The sequence below is a fragment of the Typopeltis vanoorti genome, chromosome 17 (assembly GCF_054136105.1).
Source record: "Typopeltis vanoorti isolate ZY-2024b chromosome 17, IOZ_Tvanoo_1.0, whole genome shotgun sequence".
Classification (NCBI taxonomy): Eukaryota; Metazoa; Arthropoda; class Arachnida; order Uropygi; family Thelyphonidae; genus Typopeltis; species Typopeltis vanoorti.
This window is the reverse complement of record NC_143565.1, coordinates 71,769,444-71,789,912: the sequence shown is the minus strand read 5'-3', so window position 1 is coordinate 71,789,912 and position 20,469 is coordinate 71,769,444. Positions and strand designations below refer to the sequence as shown.

General features: G+C 35.8%; 1 protein-coding gene across 2 annotated transcripts in view; it reads left to right on the top strand.

The window, feature by feature from the left end:
- Positions 1-20,469, top strand: part of Oatp26F (Organic anion transporting polypeptide 26F) — a 250,080-nt gene that overhangs the window by 167,837 nt on the left and 61,774 nt on the right. For both annotated transcript variants that reach the window (XM_090407707.1, XM_090407708.1), the window contains 2 exons: positions 1,645-1,815; positions 4,228-4,317. In XM_090407707.1, the coding sequence (XP_090263833.1) occupies positions 1,645-1,815; positions 4,228-4,317 (261 nt within the window). The remainder of the gene's footprint in view (positions 1-1,644; positions 1,816-4,227; positions 4,318-20,469) is intronic.

The window sequence follows — 20,469 nt, the reverse complement described above, 5'->3', positions numbered from 1 at the left end:
GCTCGTCTACTTAACTCGTAATTGTCAAAACGAGGCAGCACACACACTATTCTCCCATTGACACTTTTCCTCTTCACAATATCTAATAATGTTCTTAAATCTTTTCCTACCCGATTTATACTACCTCTCAGGTCATTCGTACCCACCATAACTATCATCTTGTCTGCTTCATGCCCTCTCTTTATTGCTAAAGCCACTCTTTCTATTGTCCCATCAGCCAAGCACTCCTCATGCATACCACTCTCCATACCCTTAATCATAGAATCACCATATATTTTACCACTCTTAACTTCATTCAAGTCCACACTCATGGACTCATTCTCTACACTATTCAGCATGACCCTCCCAGCTTCATTACTCAACTCTCTATTACTTACCACCCCACTCTCACTACATCTCATTTCTTCTAGGCCACTTGTGGTTTTATTATGTTGACTCCCAATCACTCCCATACTATTTATTACTGAATCATTCACCAAAGACTCACCCATATGTAATCCTGTTCTAGTTACTTCAGCTAAAGTAATCTCTATAGTCCTAATTTCTCTGTTTAACACATTAAACTCAGCTTTAACTTCCAGTATCTCCTTACCGATCACTTCCACTTCCTCATGAAGAAGATGAAGGTCATTTTTCATTTTCATAAACTCCCGCCGAAGTTCTTCCGCTACGGTCCCGATGTCAGCTTCCATTCCTAAACGCTCCAGCCTATCCCGACACTTCTCACATACGTCGACATTTTCGTTCTTCTCATTTTGCCAGACCGACCACAGATCCTTCACATTTTTCGGTGCATACATATAGCAGTTTCCGCAACGCATCCATTGCGAAAAATCTAACGCTGAGCCAGCCTTTCGTGTAGTAGTAGAAGTCCTGCGCGCCGCTGACGTACGTTTCTTGTTGGACGCCATCTTTACACGTTGATATAGTGAAACAAACGGCAGTGAAAACACAATATATACAACACAGTTCTAAACAATAATACCACTGAAGGACACTTGTTTCTAACCGATGCACAATTTGTGACAAAAAGCCACACTATATTTAACTTTAAAAACACGTTTTCTAGACTAGCTAAACTCCTAAAAACTCCTAGGTAAAATTCATCTATAATTCTCACATTTAGTTTTGTTTCCCTTTTTATAAATTGATACAATGAAAGCTTGGCTCTTAGTGTACCAATATATAAAAAGTTGTTTTAGCAACTGACTTCTGAATGACTGAGTTCACTCTGAGTTTCTAACAAAAAGAGCAGAAACCTTGTATAACTGGATGACATCCCAGCTACCATATCTATGTTATAACATCATAATATATATGCAACTTCAGTCAATATGAAACACAGTTTGGTCAGCCAAGTTCCAAATTGCTAGCCCATTCTCCTTTTTTTTATTTTTTCAGCATCAAATGGCCTTAGTAATGTGCATACTATGTCAGAAGTCCATTCAGTTCTCTACATTCTTTAGGCTGTGGAGAACTGAATGGAAGAATCCTATTTTCTTAAATATGAATTTAAATAAATAAATATAAATCAAATACTTCTGTTTGTTTTATTTTATTTGATAAAATGAGTAGAGCATTATATTTTGTGGTATAAGACATTTTTGTATGATACATATATATATATATATTTTTTTTTTACAGGATATTTAAAGATTAAAGCAGAAAAAGTATCAGAAATGCATCAAAAACTAGAAAATAGTCAAGCCACCCAAACAGGGTTTGGGATCAGCCTTCGTGACCTTCCATCATCTTTTCGGTTTCTCATAACAAATCCAACATTTGTGTTCTTAAGTCTAGCAGGTGCCACTGAGGGTATTGTAATATTCTGGTTTTGTAAAACATTTAATTCTATGTTTTAATAATAATTGACAATAATACTGTTCACAATGAGTTGCTTGTTAGGAAATGCAGAATGTTAACTGTGATTCCAAATATGTAAAATGCAGCATTCAGTAAATACCAAATCCTGTTGTTTTGATAGGTGTTGAGTGATGTCCTTTAAAGGAGTAACTTTGAAGGGGAACACCATCATTTTGCTAAAACTATATATGTTATGGAGTTCAGTTATATCGAAGTTTCCAGTACTCTTTTTTTTCACCATAGTGTTCATTGACCTTAATAATAGCTTGTTAAGAAATTTATGGATTAGAGCTGGTGAATAATTTTGCTGCCAGAAAAGAATCACATTTTATACAGCTACTGAAGATTACCTAAAAGAGCATGTGATGAGGGGGGGGGGGACCTGGAGTGTTTGAATTTGCTGGATCTGGTGATCGCATTAGAGCATTTGTTTATAACCAAGATTACCTAAGACTGCTGTAAGTAATCATGAAATCATAACCTGAGATGTGGCTAAAGTATGTGGAATTGTGGAATTTTAGTTAATTTAAATTAAGGAGTTTATATGAAACTGGACAACTGCATGATTACAACACGGAGACAATACCATGGTATAAGAATACTGCAAATGATGTTAACAGTGCATGGGAAATGGTAAAGGGATGTTTGAAGGAAGCAGTATCAGTCTTACATATTTTGGGTCAGTAAGATGAATCAAGTAGGAATAAAATGGATTATATTATCATTAACATTATTAACCCTTTGAGTGGTTAAATAAAAATACTTATCTCATCTTCTGTGGCATACATGAAAAGAATGTAGGAAGGTTCCAAAGAGATTGCAGTGCTTTCCTGCAAAAACTCAAAATCCATCATAAATTTACTGTTTTAATACAGGTTAAAATTTGCTGAGCATATATATATATGTATATATATGCTGATACTGTTTGTGGAACGTAGTGATGTCTATAAACAAAGCTACAAAAAAATATAAAAAAGTTGTAGTGGAAGTATAAAGAGAAATGTGATCATTAGTCTGAAGTATAGGCAAGAAGAGGACCAGTGTGGTATGAAAATGGATAAGGAAACTGTGTGCCAAAGGAAATCCTACAGAGTTTTTCGACTATAATTTTTTTACATGACTTTCATGTAAAATAATTATTTTACATGAAATGTTTACATAAAAAGATTTTTATGTAAACCTGTAGTACATTTGTACCATAAATTGGTTAAGGATTTGTTTTTCAATGTTAATTTTTTTTATGTTGCTCCCACTCACAAAAAGTTATTTGCAAACCTTTAGTACATTTAATACTGTAGAAGGGCTAAGGATATTTTTTCAATTTTTATATATATTTTTTTGTATTTTTATTTATTTTTACATAGTCCAAAAATCCTGCTCTTGAGACCAAGCATGGAACTTTTTAAGCCACTTCAGGCCTCCAATAAGCAAGGTGGTGATATCACACTGAGCAATGAAATTCATCTCTCACCTAATTTTTTTTTGTAAATTTTTATGTTTTTATTTATTTTTACGTAGTCCAGAAATCCTGCTGGAGACTAAACAAACTTTCCAAGCCATTTCAAGCGTTCAATAAGCAGGGCAGTAGTCTTACACAATGTGATGAAATTCATCTACCACCTAAGAGAAATCACAAACATCCATGCCAATGGTGAAATCTGAACCTGTTGGCTGGAGAGAGAATATGCTAACTACTTGGCCAACCAGGCTGGGAAGTAAATGGAAGAATGGCTACTATTATTATCTCGAGGATTGAGGGTCTTGGATTTGGTCATCTCATCAGAGGATGTAATTATAAATGAGGTGTCAAATCATCCACCAATTGGTGAGAGTGACCAATTGGTGGATGACCACGGTGGGAATTGAACCACAGTCTGTTGGTTGGAGAGCGGATATGCTAACCACTCGGCCAACCACAATGCCATTTGTTATCCTGTATAATATGTAAGTAGATTGCTAAAACACAACCTTCCTTTAACAAACCCATGCTGCCAAACACCGAGAATCTCGCTATCAACCCATTTGTAGTTCATACCCTCACCAACCACTCCACCTTTTAAGGAAAATAGGATGTTGGTCAAACCAGTGCATCTAGCAATGCTGTACACACTGAAGGAGGATGGAACATGTGATTAGGGCTATTAGGGTCAGAGGATAACTTACATACCATTGAGTACTGTATAATTTAGGTTTCTCTGAAATATAGTCCTATTCCAATACTTATGTTAACAAAGTGCATGTTGTTTGTTATTAGTATCATTTGCCTATTCATCCCATATATCATATCTATAATAATGACTGTTTTAGCTTATTTTGTGTATGTGGTCAGTTATGCTAATCTTCATTTGTTATTATTCTTTTCAGGAATGTTAGTGTCAGGTTTGGCTACATTCCTTCCCAAAGTAATAGAATCACAATTTAGTCTTCCAGCTAGCTGGGCAGCAGTTGTTGTAGGTAAGTTTTTTTTTTATTTTATTTGGTGTTATTATTAAGAGTACAGTTTTTTACAAGAATTCCACCATGAAACTAAACTTAACTAACTAAATATATAATGGGCTTACAACCCATTTAGTTCCCTTGGCAGGCTCTGAGGTAGATAATCCAGTTCCCTGCTACAGATACCAAACATGAAATTTTTTAGGCCAAATTATGTAATGGGGGTGCTTAAGGGTCAAAGCTGTATAACTGAGAGGAGACCTCCACATAGCCTTTAAAAGAATGCAGAGAACCGACCAGGGCTTCTGACGTAATGTCCAATCCTCACCTTCTCGTGGTGCACCCTGTTGGGTGTCTACTTTGATACTGAACGAACAAGGATGGGCTGGCAATTTGAGATTTAGCCAACCAAATTGTATTCTTATTGGTTAAACCAAAATAAAAAAAAAATGATGGTACAACGTGACAAAATTTCATGCCGGCTGGGGCGTCGCCCGGTTAAACAAGGCCCCCATTGTTTTCGCCAGGGAACCAGGGCGAACAGCGAAAAGTCAGCTACTGGAACAAATCTGAAAACAAACCCCAACTCAACATCACCAGAGTTAAAGATCGGTACTATCAACGTAAGAAGCCTGAATGGCAAAGAAATGGAGCTAGCTGAGGAATTAGATAAGTACCAGATCGACATAATAGGGGTGACTGAAACAAAAAAGACCAAAACTGGTGAGATCTTTCTGAGCAATAAATACAAAATGTTATATTCAGGCAATGACAATAAGGAAAAGAAGGAGTAGCCATAGTATTCAACACAAAATACGAGGCTAATCTTCTTGAATGGCAGTCAGTCTCAAGTAGAGTAATGTGGGCAAATATGAGAATGGAGAACTGGACAATGAGACTTATTTGTGCCTATGGTCCCACAGATGGTTCTACTAAGGTAGAAGTGGAGGAGTTTTTTGAGGCTTTAGAAAAAGCAACTGACACAATGAAAAATGAAAAGTTGGTCCTTGTTGGGGATCTAAATAGCAGAGTAGGAAATGATTGTGAGACATACAAAAATATTTTGGGAAAATTTGGAGAAAAGAGCAAAGCTAATAATAATGGCAAATATCTGTTGGATTTCTGCTCAGGACATGGACTGGTTATTACTAACACCATGTTCCAACATAAAAATGTGCACAAATTCACATGGAGAGAAGAGGCTAGGAATAAGAAAAGTCTCATTGACTATGTTATTGTTGATAGTGATGCTTTCTCCCTGGTGCAGGACACCAGAGTGTACAGAGGATTTGAAATTGGAAGTGATCACTATTTAGTCTTGAGCAGGATAAAATTGAATTTTATATTGAAAAGAATAACATGTAAGAAAGTTTTAAAGCGAATAAAAGTTGAGCAGCTCTCAGATGTGAACTGTAGACTAAAATACAGAAAGATTATTGAAAAGAAAATGAAAGAGTTTGAGAACAGGAATCAAACCTTGGAGATTCAGTGACAAACTCTGAAGAAAACATTGATTGATTCTGCCAGAGAGGCATGTGGTGAGGTTGTGTGCAAGGATAAAAAAATCAGAACTCCCTGGTGGACACAGGAAGTTAAAGAGGCAGTGAAGGAAAAGAAGAAAGCATATCAAAAGTTCCTGTCAAAGAAGTCAGCTTGTGCTCTTAGAGAATACAGAGACAAATGCAAGAATGCTAAACACTGTGTAAAACTAGCTAAACAAAAGTCATGGGAAGACTGGCAAGAATATAGAAAATAAATATCAAGAAGGTGGCAAAATATTCTGGAGGTTGTTGAAGAAGCTTAGGAATGGAGGAAAGAGTGCTGTAAAAAGAGTTAGAGATGATAAAGGTGACATGAAAATGGGAGAAAAACATATCCTTGAAGTATGGAGTAATTACTTTGAAAAACTGCTAAATGAAACAAGCAGCGATGACAGCACAGTGGTAAAAAACACTGACCAAGCATGCAGTCAGGAATACATATCCATACTTGAAGTAGAAAAAGCCATCAAAGGCTTGAAATGTGGAAAGGCAGTAGGAGTAGATGATATTCGACCAGAAATAATGAAGTATGGTGGTATAAAAGTCTTACAGTGGCTGCACTGCATAGTTCAGAAAGCCTGGACTGAGGGACGAATTCCCGATGATTGGAGTAGAGCTCTCATAGTACCCATATATAAAAAGGGAAATAAAACTGAATGTGAGAATTACAGAGGTATTTCCCTACTGAGTGTTCCTGGCAAGATCTATGCAAGTATACTTGAGAAACGGTTGAGAAGAATTGTGGAAGAAAAGCTTGGTGAAGAACAAGCTGGATTCAGGCCAAATAAAGGCTGTCAGGATCAGATCTTCACTTTACGACAAATAGTCGAGAAAGCATGGGAATATAACAAAGATCTGTATTTAAGTTTTGTCGATTTGGAAAAGGCATATGACAAGGTGCCAAGAGAGAAGCTATTCAATACGCTGCAGTTATATGGTGTCAATGGGGCATTATATCAAGCTATACTTAGTCTGTATTTGAGTTGTAAGTCAGCAGTTAGAATTGAAGGAAGTACTGGAAGATGGTTTAATGTTAAATCTGGTGTGAGACAAGGATGTACATTATCCCCTCTGTTATTCATTATCTATATGGATCACATTATGAAGGAAAGTGATATTAAACCTGATATCAAAATTGGAGATATTAATGTCAGCTCTTTGCTTTATGCGGATGATGTTATACTTCTAAATAAATCTGCTACAAGTTTCCAAGATTCCCTGACTAAATTGAATAACTGTTGTAATAGATATGGTATGAAGGTCAGCAATAAAAAGACAAAGACAATGAAAATAGGCAGAATCATTGAAAATGTCAACTGTGTTGTGAATGGAGAACCTGTGGAACAAGTAAAACATTTCAGCTACTTAGGCACGATTTTTAGTGAAGATGGTAAATTAAATATGGAAATAGACAACAGAATCAGCAAAGCTGGTATGGTGGGAAGTCAATTGAATAAATTCATATGGAATAAGAAAGAAATTAGTCGGAACACTAAATTAGCTGTATACAAGACAGTGTTCAAACCAGTTTTAACTTATGGATCTGAGAGCTGGGTCAGAAGTAAAACACTTGACCAAAGACTAGAGACCGCAGATATGCGAGTCCTGAGAAAGATTAGAGGCGTGAACAGATGGCATCAATGGCAATATCATATTAAAAACGAGAATAATAGGAAAGAACTTGACTTTGTCAGCATCCAGGAATGCGTTAGCAGAGCTAATCTCAGGTGGTATGGTCACTTAAATAGAATGGGAGAGGAAAGATTAGCAAAACAAGTGTTCTCTGCCAGGTTGGCAGGAAAACGACCCAGAGGAAGACCAAGATATAGGTGGATTGATACGGTACAAAGTGCCTTAGACGATAGAAATATAAGATCTGATAATGTTGGAGTCTTGACAAGTAACAGACTGATTTGGAGGAAAATTGTAGATAGGAAGTTAGTAATGATGTAAATTTTTCATGTAGTACTGTCATATCCTATAATAGATTTAGTTTAATCCTTTATCCCAGTGAGAGCAAACAAAGTTTGCGCCTGAAAATATCTTCAGGACTAAATATAGTGTTGTACTGTTTGCTCTCACTGGGATAAAGGATTAAACTAAATCTATTATAGTCTAACCTAGTGATAAATAAATTTTCAACTGTCATATCCTGTACACCCCTTGAGGGTACATGACAGGAATTTGATGATGATGATGATTATGTAATGAAAATTATATGCTTTAATATTTGGATGGGTCAAAGGTGATTAGATAAACCAGCAACCTTGCTTTGTAGCTCGCATGCATTCCCCCCCCCCTTTGGTACTTCATGTCTCTAAAAATGTCATGTTGCTCCCCCCCCCCCCACACACACACTTCAGAACATTACATTCTGTGAAACTAAAAGTGTTTTACACCTTCACAGGATATCCAAAAATAGCCATTTTTAACAGCATTCTCATAAACGAAACAAAATGCTTATTTTACATTAATAACATGGATAGTCAAGTATTAGATAAGTCAACAACTTTGCACTTGAGTCCACACATAGTGTTTTGAGACTTCATATCTTCACAGACACAATATGTAGTTAAATTTTCATGAAATTCATTTTCATCAATTATTTAATTGAATTTAAAACACAGTTTCCCTATTTGGAAAGTAATATGTTGTCGTGACGTTCTATTTTCATGTTATGTTCTAAATCCGCCATCTTGGTTCAAGTCACTCTTATCAATATAACAACTAATTGCAAATTGATCACCGATCCAAAAGTAGGGAAATTTATAATTATACTGCGCCACCCTATTTTTTAGATTAGTCTATATAAAATAGTAGGATCAATTCTTAATTAAGTTAGCAGTCTCCTCATTTATTTAGGCCGAATTATTTACTATTCCACTTGGGGTTCCTGCAAGATTCGAATATTTATGAACGGTGCAATAAAAAGGAATTCAGGCAAACACAATATTTAGATTAACAAAATATAACATTTAATATATGATATATATATAACAAATACAAGAATACTGCTTTAAAATGAAACAATACAATCAACTTAATACATCTTGCTAAGTCACTCATGCCAATTCAATGTTCTAAACCTTCACATACAATTCACAGCTTCAAAATCACAAGCTTTCTTAACTCAAGTTAATAAAACGAAACTTCTTATTTAATCAGTCTCCACATATCCATCAGCTATACTTAATGTTTAAATTCACAGGAAGCACTAATCAAGGTAGACAATATTCCAAGCAATCTTATTTCGGACTTTGAACTTCGAAGATATGTTAATGTTAGAATAAACAAACAAGTATGACTACTCTTACCAGATACAATCTTCAATACATCAATTAATTGTGAGCACACTTATGAATTAACTTATTTACGTTAGCGGAACACATTAATAAAAATTCTCCAACGATTTAACTGAACTACTGTTAATTGCGCTTCACTACTCAAAAAAAAAAACACATCAATGAGGCATTGATATCTTTCCTTGTTTACTTTTCTCAAACTAGTTAATCTCAATATAATTCTTCTCAGGGCAACATAGAATTAAGACATAATCCTAGACTAACTGGAACTAATTAGAATTTTGCATTGAATGTCCAGTTCTTTATTTATCCGGTTACGGCATTAATCTTCCTTTACAGCTGACTTCACTTGCAGCTAAGTATATGATTCACTATGTTTTGGCTCACTTCTAAACACTATTCTCATGAATTTCTGCCCTAGAGAACTTATAATTTTCTTCCACTTCCTTTGCTTGTATCCTACCCTCCTTCCCGCTCCGCAAAAACTTCCTCCCTTTTTCTAATTAAAAATCTTCTATTGCCTCCTTTTTCCTTTCTCGTTCCAAGGTCACGCACTCTTCGACTCGTGCTTGTTTATTTCATGCGTCTCCATGACAATGCATGAACGTAAACATTTCGCTAATGTAATACAACGCTCTACTCTTACATAAGTGATTACATAACGTTACATTTTCACAAATAAGAATAAACAGAATATTTGAGCTACTTAATCAGTTCTTTCATTACGTATACAATTATTTATAATACACTTTTCGTTACTTTACATATATATTTAGTTATCATAAATTTCTACACATATTATTATTTAATAAATTAATAGTAGGTTAAGTTTAGAATAAATATTTAAATAGTAATCTTTAATTAAGGAACAATAAGTAATCTTTATACAAATTATGATTAATACATAATAAGCAATGTTAAATGTGAATGAAAAAAAATAAATTACACAACATAGTTTCATTCACAATTTAACAATGTGTCTAAAGTGTAAGAACAATTTCCTTTTAATAGTAAGGAGATCACATAATTTACAGTCAAAAATTGCTGTTTGTTTCAAGTGCACATAAATTGGAAAAACTGAAGGTATACCTCCATCTTCAGTACCAGCACTAAATCATATGCGCATGGCAGATAAGTGAAACTAGTAAGTGATTGCACATTTTAATACCTACCTACCTACCTACCTGCCATCTGGCTTACAGTTCACTGTGAGCCTTAGCCTCCTGTACAACTTGTCTCCACGATCTTCTATCCTTGATAGTCTTTCTCAGCCTTTCACTTTCATAGTAGTCAAGTCTTAGATTATATCAATTCATCTTAATCTCAGTCTTCCTTTTTTATTTGTTGCATATATCTTTTCTCTCAGTATTCTTCTTGGCATACAGAAGTCTTCCATTCTCTCTACATGACCTAACCATTGCAATCTCTATGCTTTTATGAACCTAACAATATCTTCTTCTTTTCGTATCTGACTAATTTCTTTGTTGTACCATATTCTCCATCCACTGTTTTCTTCAACAGGTCCATAAATTCTTCTTATAGTCTTCCCTTCAAATTTCCTCAAATTGTCTTGGTCTTTTTCACTAAGAATCCACGCTTCGCTTCCAACGTAACCACAGGCCTAATGAGCATATTATATATAAGTATTTTAGTATTTCTGCTTATTAGCTTGCTTTTAATCATGTTCACATTTGCATAATATGCTTTATTACCAGTTTGAATGCGTTCTTAATTGCTATAGTTGATCGTACCTCATTCTCAACAATATCTCCTAGATACTTAAATCTGGTCACTCCTTCAAAAATTTTCTGTCCAACTTTTAGATTCTGTGGTTTTCTTCTTATTTCTGAAGTTGACATCACCATATATTTAGTTTTAATTACATCGATCTCTAATCCCATATCATTAGTTTTCTTTCCAGTTCATTATACGCTTCAATTAACCATTTCTTAGTCATTGACATGATGACTATATCATCAGCATAAGCACATAACTGACTTGATTTATTAATAATTGTCCCCAAAGAGGGACAATTAATAATTGTCCCTCTGATCGAAATCTTTAATTCCATGATGTCAAGCTATGATGAGTAAGGTTGTTGATAGTGCATCTCCTTGTTTTACGCCTGTATTAAATTTGAAGGGGTCACTAAATTTATTATCTATTTTAACTTTTGCCTTTGTTTTTTTCATCGTCATCATTACTAATCTAATCAATTTTGGTGGTACCTCTAATTCTTTCATAGCCTTTTGTAGACTATCTCTGTTTAGACTATCAAATGCTTGCTTAAAGTCTATAAATAACATATATAGGTCTATTGCATGCTTAAAACATTTTTCCATCAGCTGTCTGTTAATGAAAAGTCGATCAAGGGTACTTCTGTTTGATCTAAATATCGCTCACTGATATTCTCCTGGTGTCAGTTTAATGCAGCAAAATGTAAGGTCTTGAGGTTTGGGATGCTGCATACTCTGTGGGAGGAGTTAAACTGGAGGAAGTAGGGGAGACAAGAGATCTGGGGTTGATGATTGATAGAAACCTGAAATTTAGGGGACATATTACAAAAGTGGTGAAGGTAACACAGAGGATTGCTGCAATAATGAGAAGGACACTGACCTGCAGAGATAAAAGGGTTATCATTCCGTTGTATAAGACTCTGATCAGACCACACTTAGAGTATTGTTCTCAGATTTGGTCCCCAGGATTTGAAGGGGATAAATTGACTGTGGAAAGGGTACAAAGGTGGATAACAAAGATGGTGTCAGGACTGTACAATGTTAGTTATGAGGATTGTCTGAGGGAAGTGTGGACTGCAGAGTTTGGTAGATAGAAGGAGAGGTGATATGATTGAGACTTTTAAACTGTTGAGAGGTGGTTACAGTGTTGACACTGGGGAGTTCTTTCACTTGGTTGAACAGCGGGAAGGAGTGATGACAACAGGCCATCCCTGGAAGTTACAAAAGGAAACTGTGAGAAAGAGGGTGATGAGTGGTTTCTTTGCATGGAGGGTGGAACCATGGAATGCATTGCCTGATAGAATGGTGAGAGCAAAAACGGTCAATGCGTTTAAGGAATGGTATGATAGACTTTGTGTTTCCTAGGAGGACCTCCCTCGGTGAGTCTTGATAGACTTGTGTTTCTTAGAAAGGACCTCCCATGATGAGTCTTTTGACTCCATGGAGGCCGGAATAGTAATAATAATAATAATAATAATAATATTTTCTTTGTGGTAATCTCTTTAAGCCTGTCATTTATTATGGATGTAAGAATTTTATAAACTACATTAAGTAACGTAATACTTAATGTAGTTTATAAAATCGAGTTTATCTCCTTTTTTTATAAATAAGACAGATTATGACAATATTCCAACTGTCTGGCATTTCTTCCTTGGACCAGGCTGTTGAAAATATATCCTGTAATACAAAACATATTGAATCTCCTCTGTATTCCAGTAATTCTGCAACTATATTATCTTCTTCCAGTGCTTTATTATTTCTCATTTTTTGTATTTTAATACTTCAATTTTCACTACTTCTCGGTGGTTTTATTGGGGTATTCTCTTCTACATCAATGTTCTTTCTTGTTTCTAATTGAATATTTCCTCCATTTTCTTCTCTATTTAATAAATCTTTAAAATATTCTGCCCATCTCTCTACTATTTTATTTTCCTCTCCTAATAAATTTCCTTTGTTATCTTTACATCCATTAATTCTTGGTTGAAATCCTTTTTTCATTTTTTGGATGGCAGCATAAAATTTTCTACTTTCATTTTGAGAATTAAGTTGTTTTATTTCTTTTATTTGTTTCATAATCATTTTATTTTTCTTTTTTTTAGTATATTATTTGCTTTTCTTCTAAGTTCATTGCATCTCTCCTGATTACTTCTAGTGTTTAGCTGCATCATTTGTGCTCTGGCTCTGTTCTCTTTTATAGTTGCATCACATTCTTCATCAAACCATTCTTCATTATGAGTTCTTTTCTTTTCACATATTTTCAGCAGCTGCTTCTTTAATCATATTTTTCAGTTTTATTTAATTTATTTTTCAAGTTATCTTGGTATTTTTTAGCTTCCTTTACATCATTACAAAGTTTATCTATGTCCCATAACCCAGCCTTCTTTTTTCTCATCTTTATCACATTTAATAATCTTTCTCTTATCATCATTTTCATTAGATAATGATCGCTGTCACAATTAGGGCCTCTACAGCTCCTGACATCAATTATTATTATTATTATTATTACCACGGGCTACTCCAGGAGTCCTTAGACAAATCGAGGGAGGCCCTAAACATGATGTTCACACAGCTGTTCAACATTCTCACAGTATCTATCATACCTTGCCTTGAACTCGCTCACTGTCATAGCACCCACAACAGACTCTGGCAGCTTATTCCACTCATTTACCACTCTAAAAGTAAAGAATCCAGCTCTAACACCCCTGCTAACCACGCTCTTGCCCAGCTTCCATGGGTGTCCCCTAGTTCTCCCACCACCAGTCCTGATCTCAAAAATATCATCTGAATTAATCCTATAGAATCCTTTTAGCAATTTGAATGTCTCAATCATATCTCCCCTTTTTCGCCTATCAACTAGTTTCTGCAACCCAAAATCTTCAACCTGTTCTCATATGGTGCATTCCATAGACCTGCTATCATCTTAGTCACTCGCCTCTGGATCCTCTCAACCTCCTCCCCATCAAGAAGGAACCGAGGTGACCAAATCTGGGCACAGTAGTCGAGATGAGGTCTTATCAGGGCTCGGTACAGAGGTACAATAACTTGTTTTTCTCTGCTCGTCAAGGTATTTTTCAACAACCAAGTGAGTTGATGAGCTGATTTAGCTACTTTCGCAATGTGCCCCCTAAACTTCATCTCCCTATCCACCAACACTCCCAAGTCCCTGGCCTCATCAATCTCTTGGAGTACAGTTCCACCAATGTGGTATACTGCTGCTAATCTTTTCACTCCAAAATGCATAACCTTACATTTTGTCACATTAAATTGACATCCATTCTCCTTAGTCCAGAACTCCAATCTATCTAAGTCATCTTGCAAGACTTTGACATCTTCTGCATTCACTATCGCCCTACCCAACTTTGCATCATCAGCGAACGAATGAACTGTCCCAAATTCTTTTATTCAATAACAGGAAAAATTATGTCTTGACACTAAAACATGATCTATGGTTTACTTCATTCATGCCTGGTATCCTCCAAGTTCCCAGGTGAATTGCTTTATGTGCGAACAATGTGCTTCTTATGAATAATTTGTTTCTGATTGCAAATTGCATCAGTAAATCACCATTTTCATTGTTTTTATCATATAACATAAATATTCCTGCCACTTGCTTTTGATTTTCATCTCTCCCAATCTTATTCTAATGATTAATAGAATATCATACCTTTGTGTCTTACAGCAGACTTCGTCAAGTTGCTCATAAAATCAAACTTTATAAATTTCTTCTTTCTCCTCAGTTGGTGCATGGACTGAAATGACAGTAATGTTTCTAAATTTTCCTTTTAATCTTATTTTGCATATTCAGTCACTAATAAATAAATACTTTTCCGTATTTCCTTGTTTACTATGAAGCCAGTACACAGCTGACCAGTTTGTTCATTGGGACCACTATAAATAACACTATAATGCTGTTTATCAATTCTCCCCTGTCCTTGCCATCACATTTCTTGTAGTGCAATGAGGTCTATTTTAGATTTCAGCATTTCGTTAGCAACTTCATTCATCTTTCCTATTTGTTTCGTTGTCCTTACATTCCATGTTGCCATTTTGATATCTCTTCTTATTATTTTATTCTTATTTTTCTGTCTATTTTTTAATCTGATCATATCCTTTTTTCCACTCCAGGTAAGTTGCCATTGAGTACTGTTTAAAGGTTTTGTTTATATCGGTTTCGTAGCATCAAATTTTTTATGTGATTGGGTTGCCAACCCAATGCACAGCCCTCCTCCTTCATCCAGTCTTGGGACTGACTGGAGAGATCACTACTCAGAATAACCAACTTCAGGTGGAGTTGCACATTTTAATACCAGAAAATAAATTATGCTATTATGTTGTTCTGTTTATATGATTTTTGCATCCCAGGAACAGTACTTATAGTTGCTAGGCCTTGATGAGCCAAGAGCATGCAGTTTTCATGATATTATAATTATTATCACACACACACACACACACCCCTCCATGGAGTCAGCTGAGTAAGAGGTTTTCAGTTAACCTTAAAATCCTTAACACTCCCTGCATTCACAGCTTATTTTGGTAATGTTTTCCATTCACCCCCTACAATTCCCCAATGAAAAAATTACTACTCACACCCTTCTTTACCACCACCACCACCACAACAACAACAACAATAATAATAATAATAATAATACTATTATTATATCACAGCATCTCTGCAGAATCCCAGGACTCATCACAGAAGGCTGCTCCATACTGCACAAAAAAAACTACCCAACTCCACTCATCCATTATGTACATTTTTTGTCTGTTAATTGTGTTTTCGGACATGGACTGCCTACTGGGAAAACCTTTCAAAAAGTCTCTTATAAAATTGGCTCACTCACCTTCAGTCAAAAATACTAACATCATGGGCAGAGGATACCATTTATCAGTTCAACATGACAATGCTTACAAACTGATGATGCTTAGGATTGGAGAATGATACTGAATGGGAAGTTGAAGTTAAGAACACATATCACAAAATTTCCAAAATATCTTCAAAGATAATATTTGCTCGATATTGTAAAGCATGCTGACAAGGGATAAGGAAGTTATCTCTCTCTCTCTCTCTCTCTGTGACCACATACAAACTGTTGTTTGTATGCGGTCACAGTTGGGTATCTCAGATTGAGTTGCCTAGGTTTTTTGCATAGTGGTAGTCTGCCTGTAGAATTCTACCTGTAAGAACAGACTGAAGTTTTTGTGAGGTACAAAATTTGGTTGATAGGATGAATAGAGGAGAAATGATGGAAACACTCGTGTATTTAGTCCTCAGTTCTGGTTAAAGCTCCTTTTAACAAAGGCAGTACTAAGAATGAATTAAACTAAGGTTTGGTGTCTCCAGTAGTTTCTCTCTGCCCTAGAGATATCATCAAAGATACAACATAAAAATTGCAATATGAAAAAAAAAAAAAAAACTGAAAGAGATTAGACTGGAAGCCATAAGTTTCAGTCTGCTAGTGCATGGCCTTGGGCACTAGCAGGCAGCTCTCATATCTTTGTTGTCTTATTATGAGCAAACTGGAAGATCTACCAACATCCATCTGGAAGACCATAAGAAATGCATCTGTTTTTCCAGTTATTGTCAGTCAGGTTTAGCAGATCATTCCTGCACAGATACAAATAATAAAAAAACTACCATGTTTTCACTGCAGTAAATACCAATATGGAGAACTTTTTTAAAGCCAGCAATGGACCTTAATAAATGTGGTTGTGTGAAACTTCCCAAGAAATGGAAAACTACAGTTCTTAGATCTCCGAGGCTACTTATCAGCACCCACATTTTAGTCTAATCTTGTCTTACTTGAACTACTTACTTACTTACTTTAGTAATTAGTTACTAAGCTTGCAGGGATGACCAGTTCTATTCTCTTCTATCACGTATCGAAAAATATTATTCATGTCTATTCTGTTCAACCAAAGGTGAGTCAGTCCCATATTTCCTCGGCTCCTCCAGTTTAATTACTTCCTCCATTTTGAGAGACTGTATAGCTCAGTAGAAGTGGTGTTTGCACTCTATGGTGTTTGACTGCATGGGCGGTCCAAATATAGGTGCCGACTGGAGGAAATTTTTTCCAGCCTAGTTGGCCGAGTGGTTAGCGTATCTGCTCTCTAGCCGAAAGGCTGTGAGTTTGAATCCTGCCGTGGGCATGGATGTTTGTGATTGTCTTTGAAAATACTAGTGGTGGTGGTGGACAGTAGATGATGTGATTGGGGATTGACGAGTGCATGAGACTGAGTTGTAGAGTGGGTGCCCTCCCTTGATGAGTCTGGACTCCCTAGAGGTGTCAAATAATGATAATAATAATATATAGGTAGCAGAATTTTTTGTCTTGGAAATTCATGTTTTTTTTTTTAATCCCACAATGTGAACAAACCAAGCAGAGAATACAATTAATAGATATAACATATGATTTAGTTTACAAAGACCACAGGGTACAATGGGAGACAACATAGAAGCCCATTCACAAGAATAAATAATGAAGACAGCATCACAAAAGAATTAAACGAAGATTTAATGACTCTCATTTAATCTTCATTTTAAGTGATGTCTCTGTCACAGAGACATCACTTAGAATACCATACAAGAATTATAAATGCACACAAGCATATTTCTTTTAGTATGTTGTTTGTGCGCACAACCCTGCTGCCTTCATATAAGACTAGTTAACCTACCTTCAACAGAAAAATCCCTTATAAAATTTCTTCACATCCTAAGACACAATTTGAACAAATTTTTCCATTCAAATGACATCACTGATACTGACTGAACAATGGAAGTCCTCCCTCCCTCCCTCCCAGGAAGATTTGAGTAGACAGTTTGGACAAGTGACCAGAACTACCAGTGGATCAGAGATTGGCTATCTGATAGATATCAACAAGTTGTGAATGGCGAAGCAATATCCCAGAACAGAAAAGTCACTAGTGGTGTGCCTGGGGTCTGTTTTAGGGCCATTGCTGTTTAACCTGTATGTTAATGATATTAGAGAAGATTTAGATGGGGATATTCAGTTGTTTGCAGATGATGCAAAGTTGGGATGAACTATGAGGAGTAAAGCAGAGAAGCATACCTGCTCTCCAACCAACAGGTCACAGGTTCAAATCCCACCATGCGCATGGATGTTTGTGATTGTCTTCAGGTAAGATGAATTTCATTGCCCATTGTGCCACCACCCTGTTTATTGGAGGCCTGAAGTGGCTGAAAAAGTTCCATGTTTGTTCTCTAGAGCAGGGTTTCCAGACCATGTAAAAATAAATTTAAAAATTTACAAAAATGGAAAAAAAAATCCCTAGCTTACCCATGGTACAAATGTACTGTAGATTTAGTAATAAACGTTTGTGGATGGTAACCACATAAAAAAATAAGATAAATAAATAAAATAAAAAATAAGCATAACGCCTCCCCACTTCATGACCAAAGCACTGCCATATCTATCCCTTTCAAGAATTCTCGTGATAGCAAGTAGTACCACTTTCACACCAGATAAAGTGTCATCTAGAATCGGAGGAAAGACTAAAACGTCTCTCATCTGTAAAGAGAACATTAGCCCACTGATGTCTTGTCCAATTTTTATGGATACAATACCACTAAAAACATGCTCTATGATAAAGGGACACAGACTACAGGCATATAGGCCTACTTGTCACAGACATCTTGCCATAGTTTGTTGAGATATCTGTATATTAGTGCTTGAATGGAGCTGACTTGCAAGCTGACCTGCCATGGTGCATTAATTACATTAAAACCAAAAATATGTTTGCATATTTTTGGTTTTAATGTAATTAATTCTTCAGCCTCTTCAAGCTCTCCAATAATTCTTCCTTGCGTGAAATCATCTAGATCAGTGGTCCCCAACCTTTTTCCACTTGTATAAGTGGAAAAGTGTTTTTCCCCTTTTAAGCCCATTTCTATAAATTGTGCCCCTTGTTTTTAAAATAGCTATTTTTAAATACTGACACTTTTGTTCAGTGCCCATCTTAATGTAAAATAGTGGAAATGAGGTTTCTGCCATTACTGATTATTTTTTGTACCCCTGAATGCATTCTCCCTGGGGGGTACGCATACCACCAGTTGGGAACTGATGATCTAGATGATGTCTTTGAGATATTAAAAGACATCCAAGTTTGCAACTTTATTCTTTCATAAAAAGAGCTTTCTTCAGACACAATTCATTTATCACAGCCTTTTGCCTTTTATACTGTTGAGTATTACCATGTGATCCCTTTACACATGATTTGAAATTTGAATGTGTACATGCTTTCTACTTGAAGTCATTAGTTATAGGAATTTCCACAAGCTGATTTGTGTGAATTTGCATTTGTAATCTTCAGAAATAGTGTTTGTCATTAGGTTTTGGACACCAGTATATAAGGAAATCAATTTTGTAAGCTGAAGCTTAAAACACCTTCTCTACATTTTATCTGCAAATATATATATGTAAATAGATTTGACATAAACTAAATTAATGCAAGATATATATGTAACATTTTCAAAATGGGCAGGTCATTGCAATGAAAGAATTGACCTGCCCCTTCTGAAAATGTAACAAATAATAATAGTTATTATTATTATTAGCATCAGACCTCCATAGAGTTAAAAAAAAAACTTATTGTGGGAGGTACCTCACCATCACATGTGGAGTTCATCAAACTGTGCCTTACACTCATTCAACATTTCTGCTCTGACCATACACACACACAATCACACAATGCATTCCACTCACCTACCACTCTCCATGCAAATAACCTGTTACTCACTCCTAACATCTTCCTTATACAAAGATAGCCTCATGTTCTGCCTATCTTTCACCATTCTATGAAAAATTTCTTCCATATTAATATGGTAACAACCCCCTTACCAACTTATATGTTTTAATCATATCCCTCTTCCTCCTCCTCCTATTTGTGAGGCAGATAATTTCAGCCACTAATATTTCTTTGTGTCATTTATATTCCTAAATGTTTGTAATTTCATTCATACATTCCTTATTTAATATACTGGGCTAGTTCTACAATTTAAACAAAGATTATTGTTATTATTATTTGACACCTCCAGGGAGTCCAAAGACTCATCGAGGGAGGACATCTGCTCTACAACTGTCTCCACCAGCCAACCCCAATTACACCATCTACCGCCGACCATCACCACTACTTGGATGTCTGGCATGTGAGAGAGGATGGGGTGCGTGTGTGTTTAAAGTGCAAGTAGTGGGAGGAAATAAATGCAGCAGATATCTCAATAACCGACCTTGTTGCTCCAGGAATGGGAAATGAATACAGGAAGATGAGTAGTGAAGGAGAGAATGAAGAAAAAAATGTGAATGAGAAAATAATAGTCGATAGTGTAGAAGGCGTGAGTGACTGTGAAAGTTTAGATGGTTTTGTTTGGGAGAGTGAATTTTGATTTAGAGTGACTGACCTGCAGAGGGAGATAGAGGAGCTGAAAGAGGAGGTGGAATGTCTTGGGAGAAGTATGATAAGTATGAAAGATGAGATTAGAAGAATGGAAGAGATAAATGCAAGGCAAATCAGAGTAGGGGAGAGAGAGAGTTTTGGGAACGATAGGAGAGGAGAGAAATTTGTGAATGATAAAAG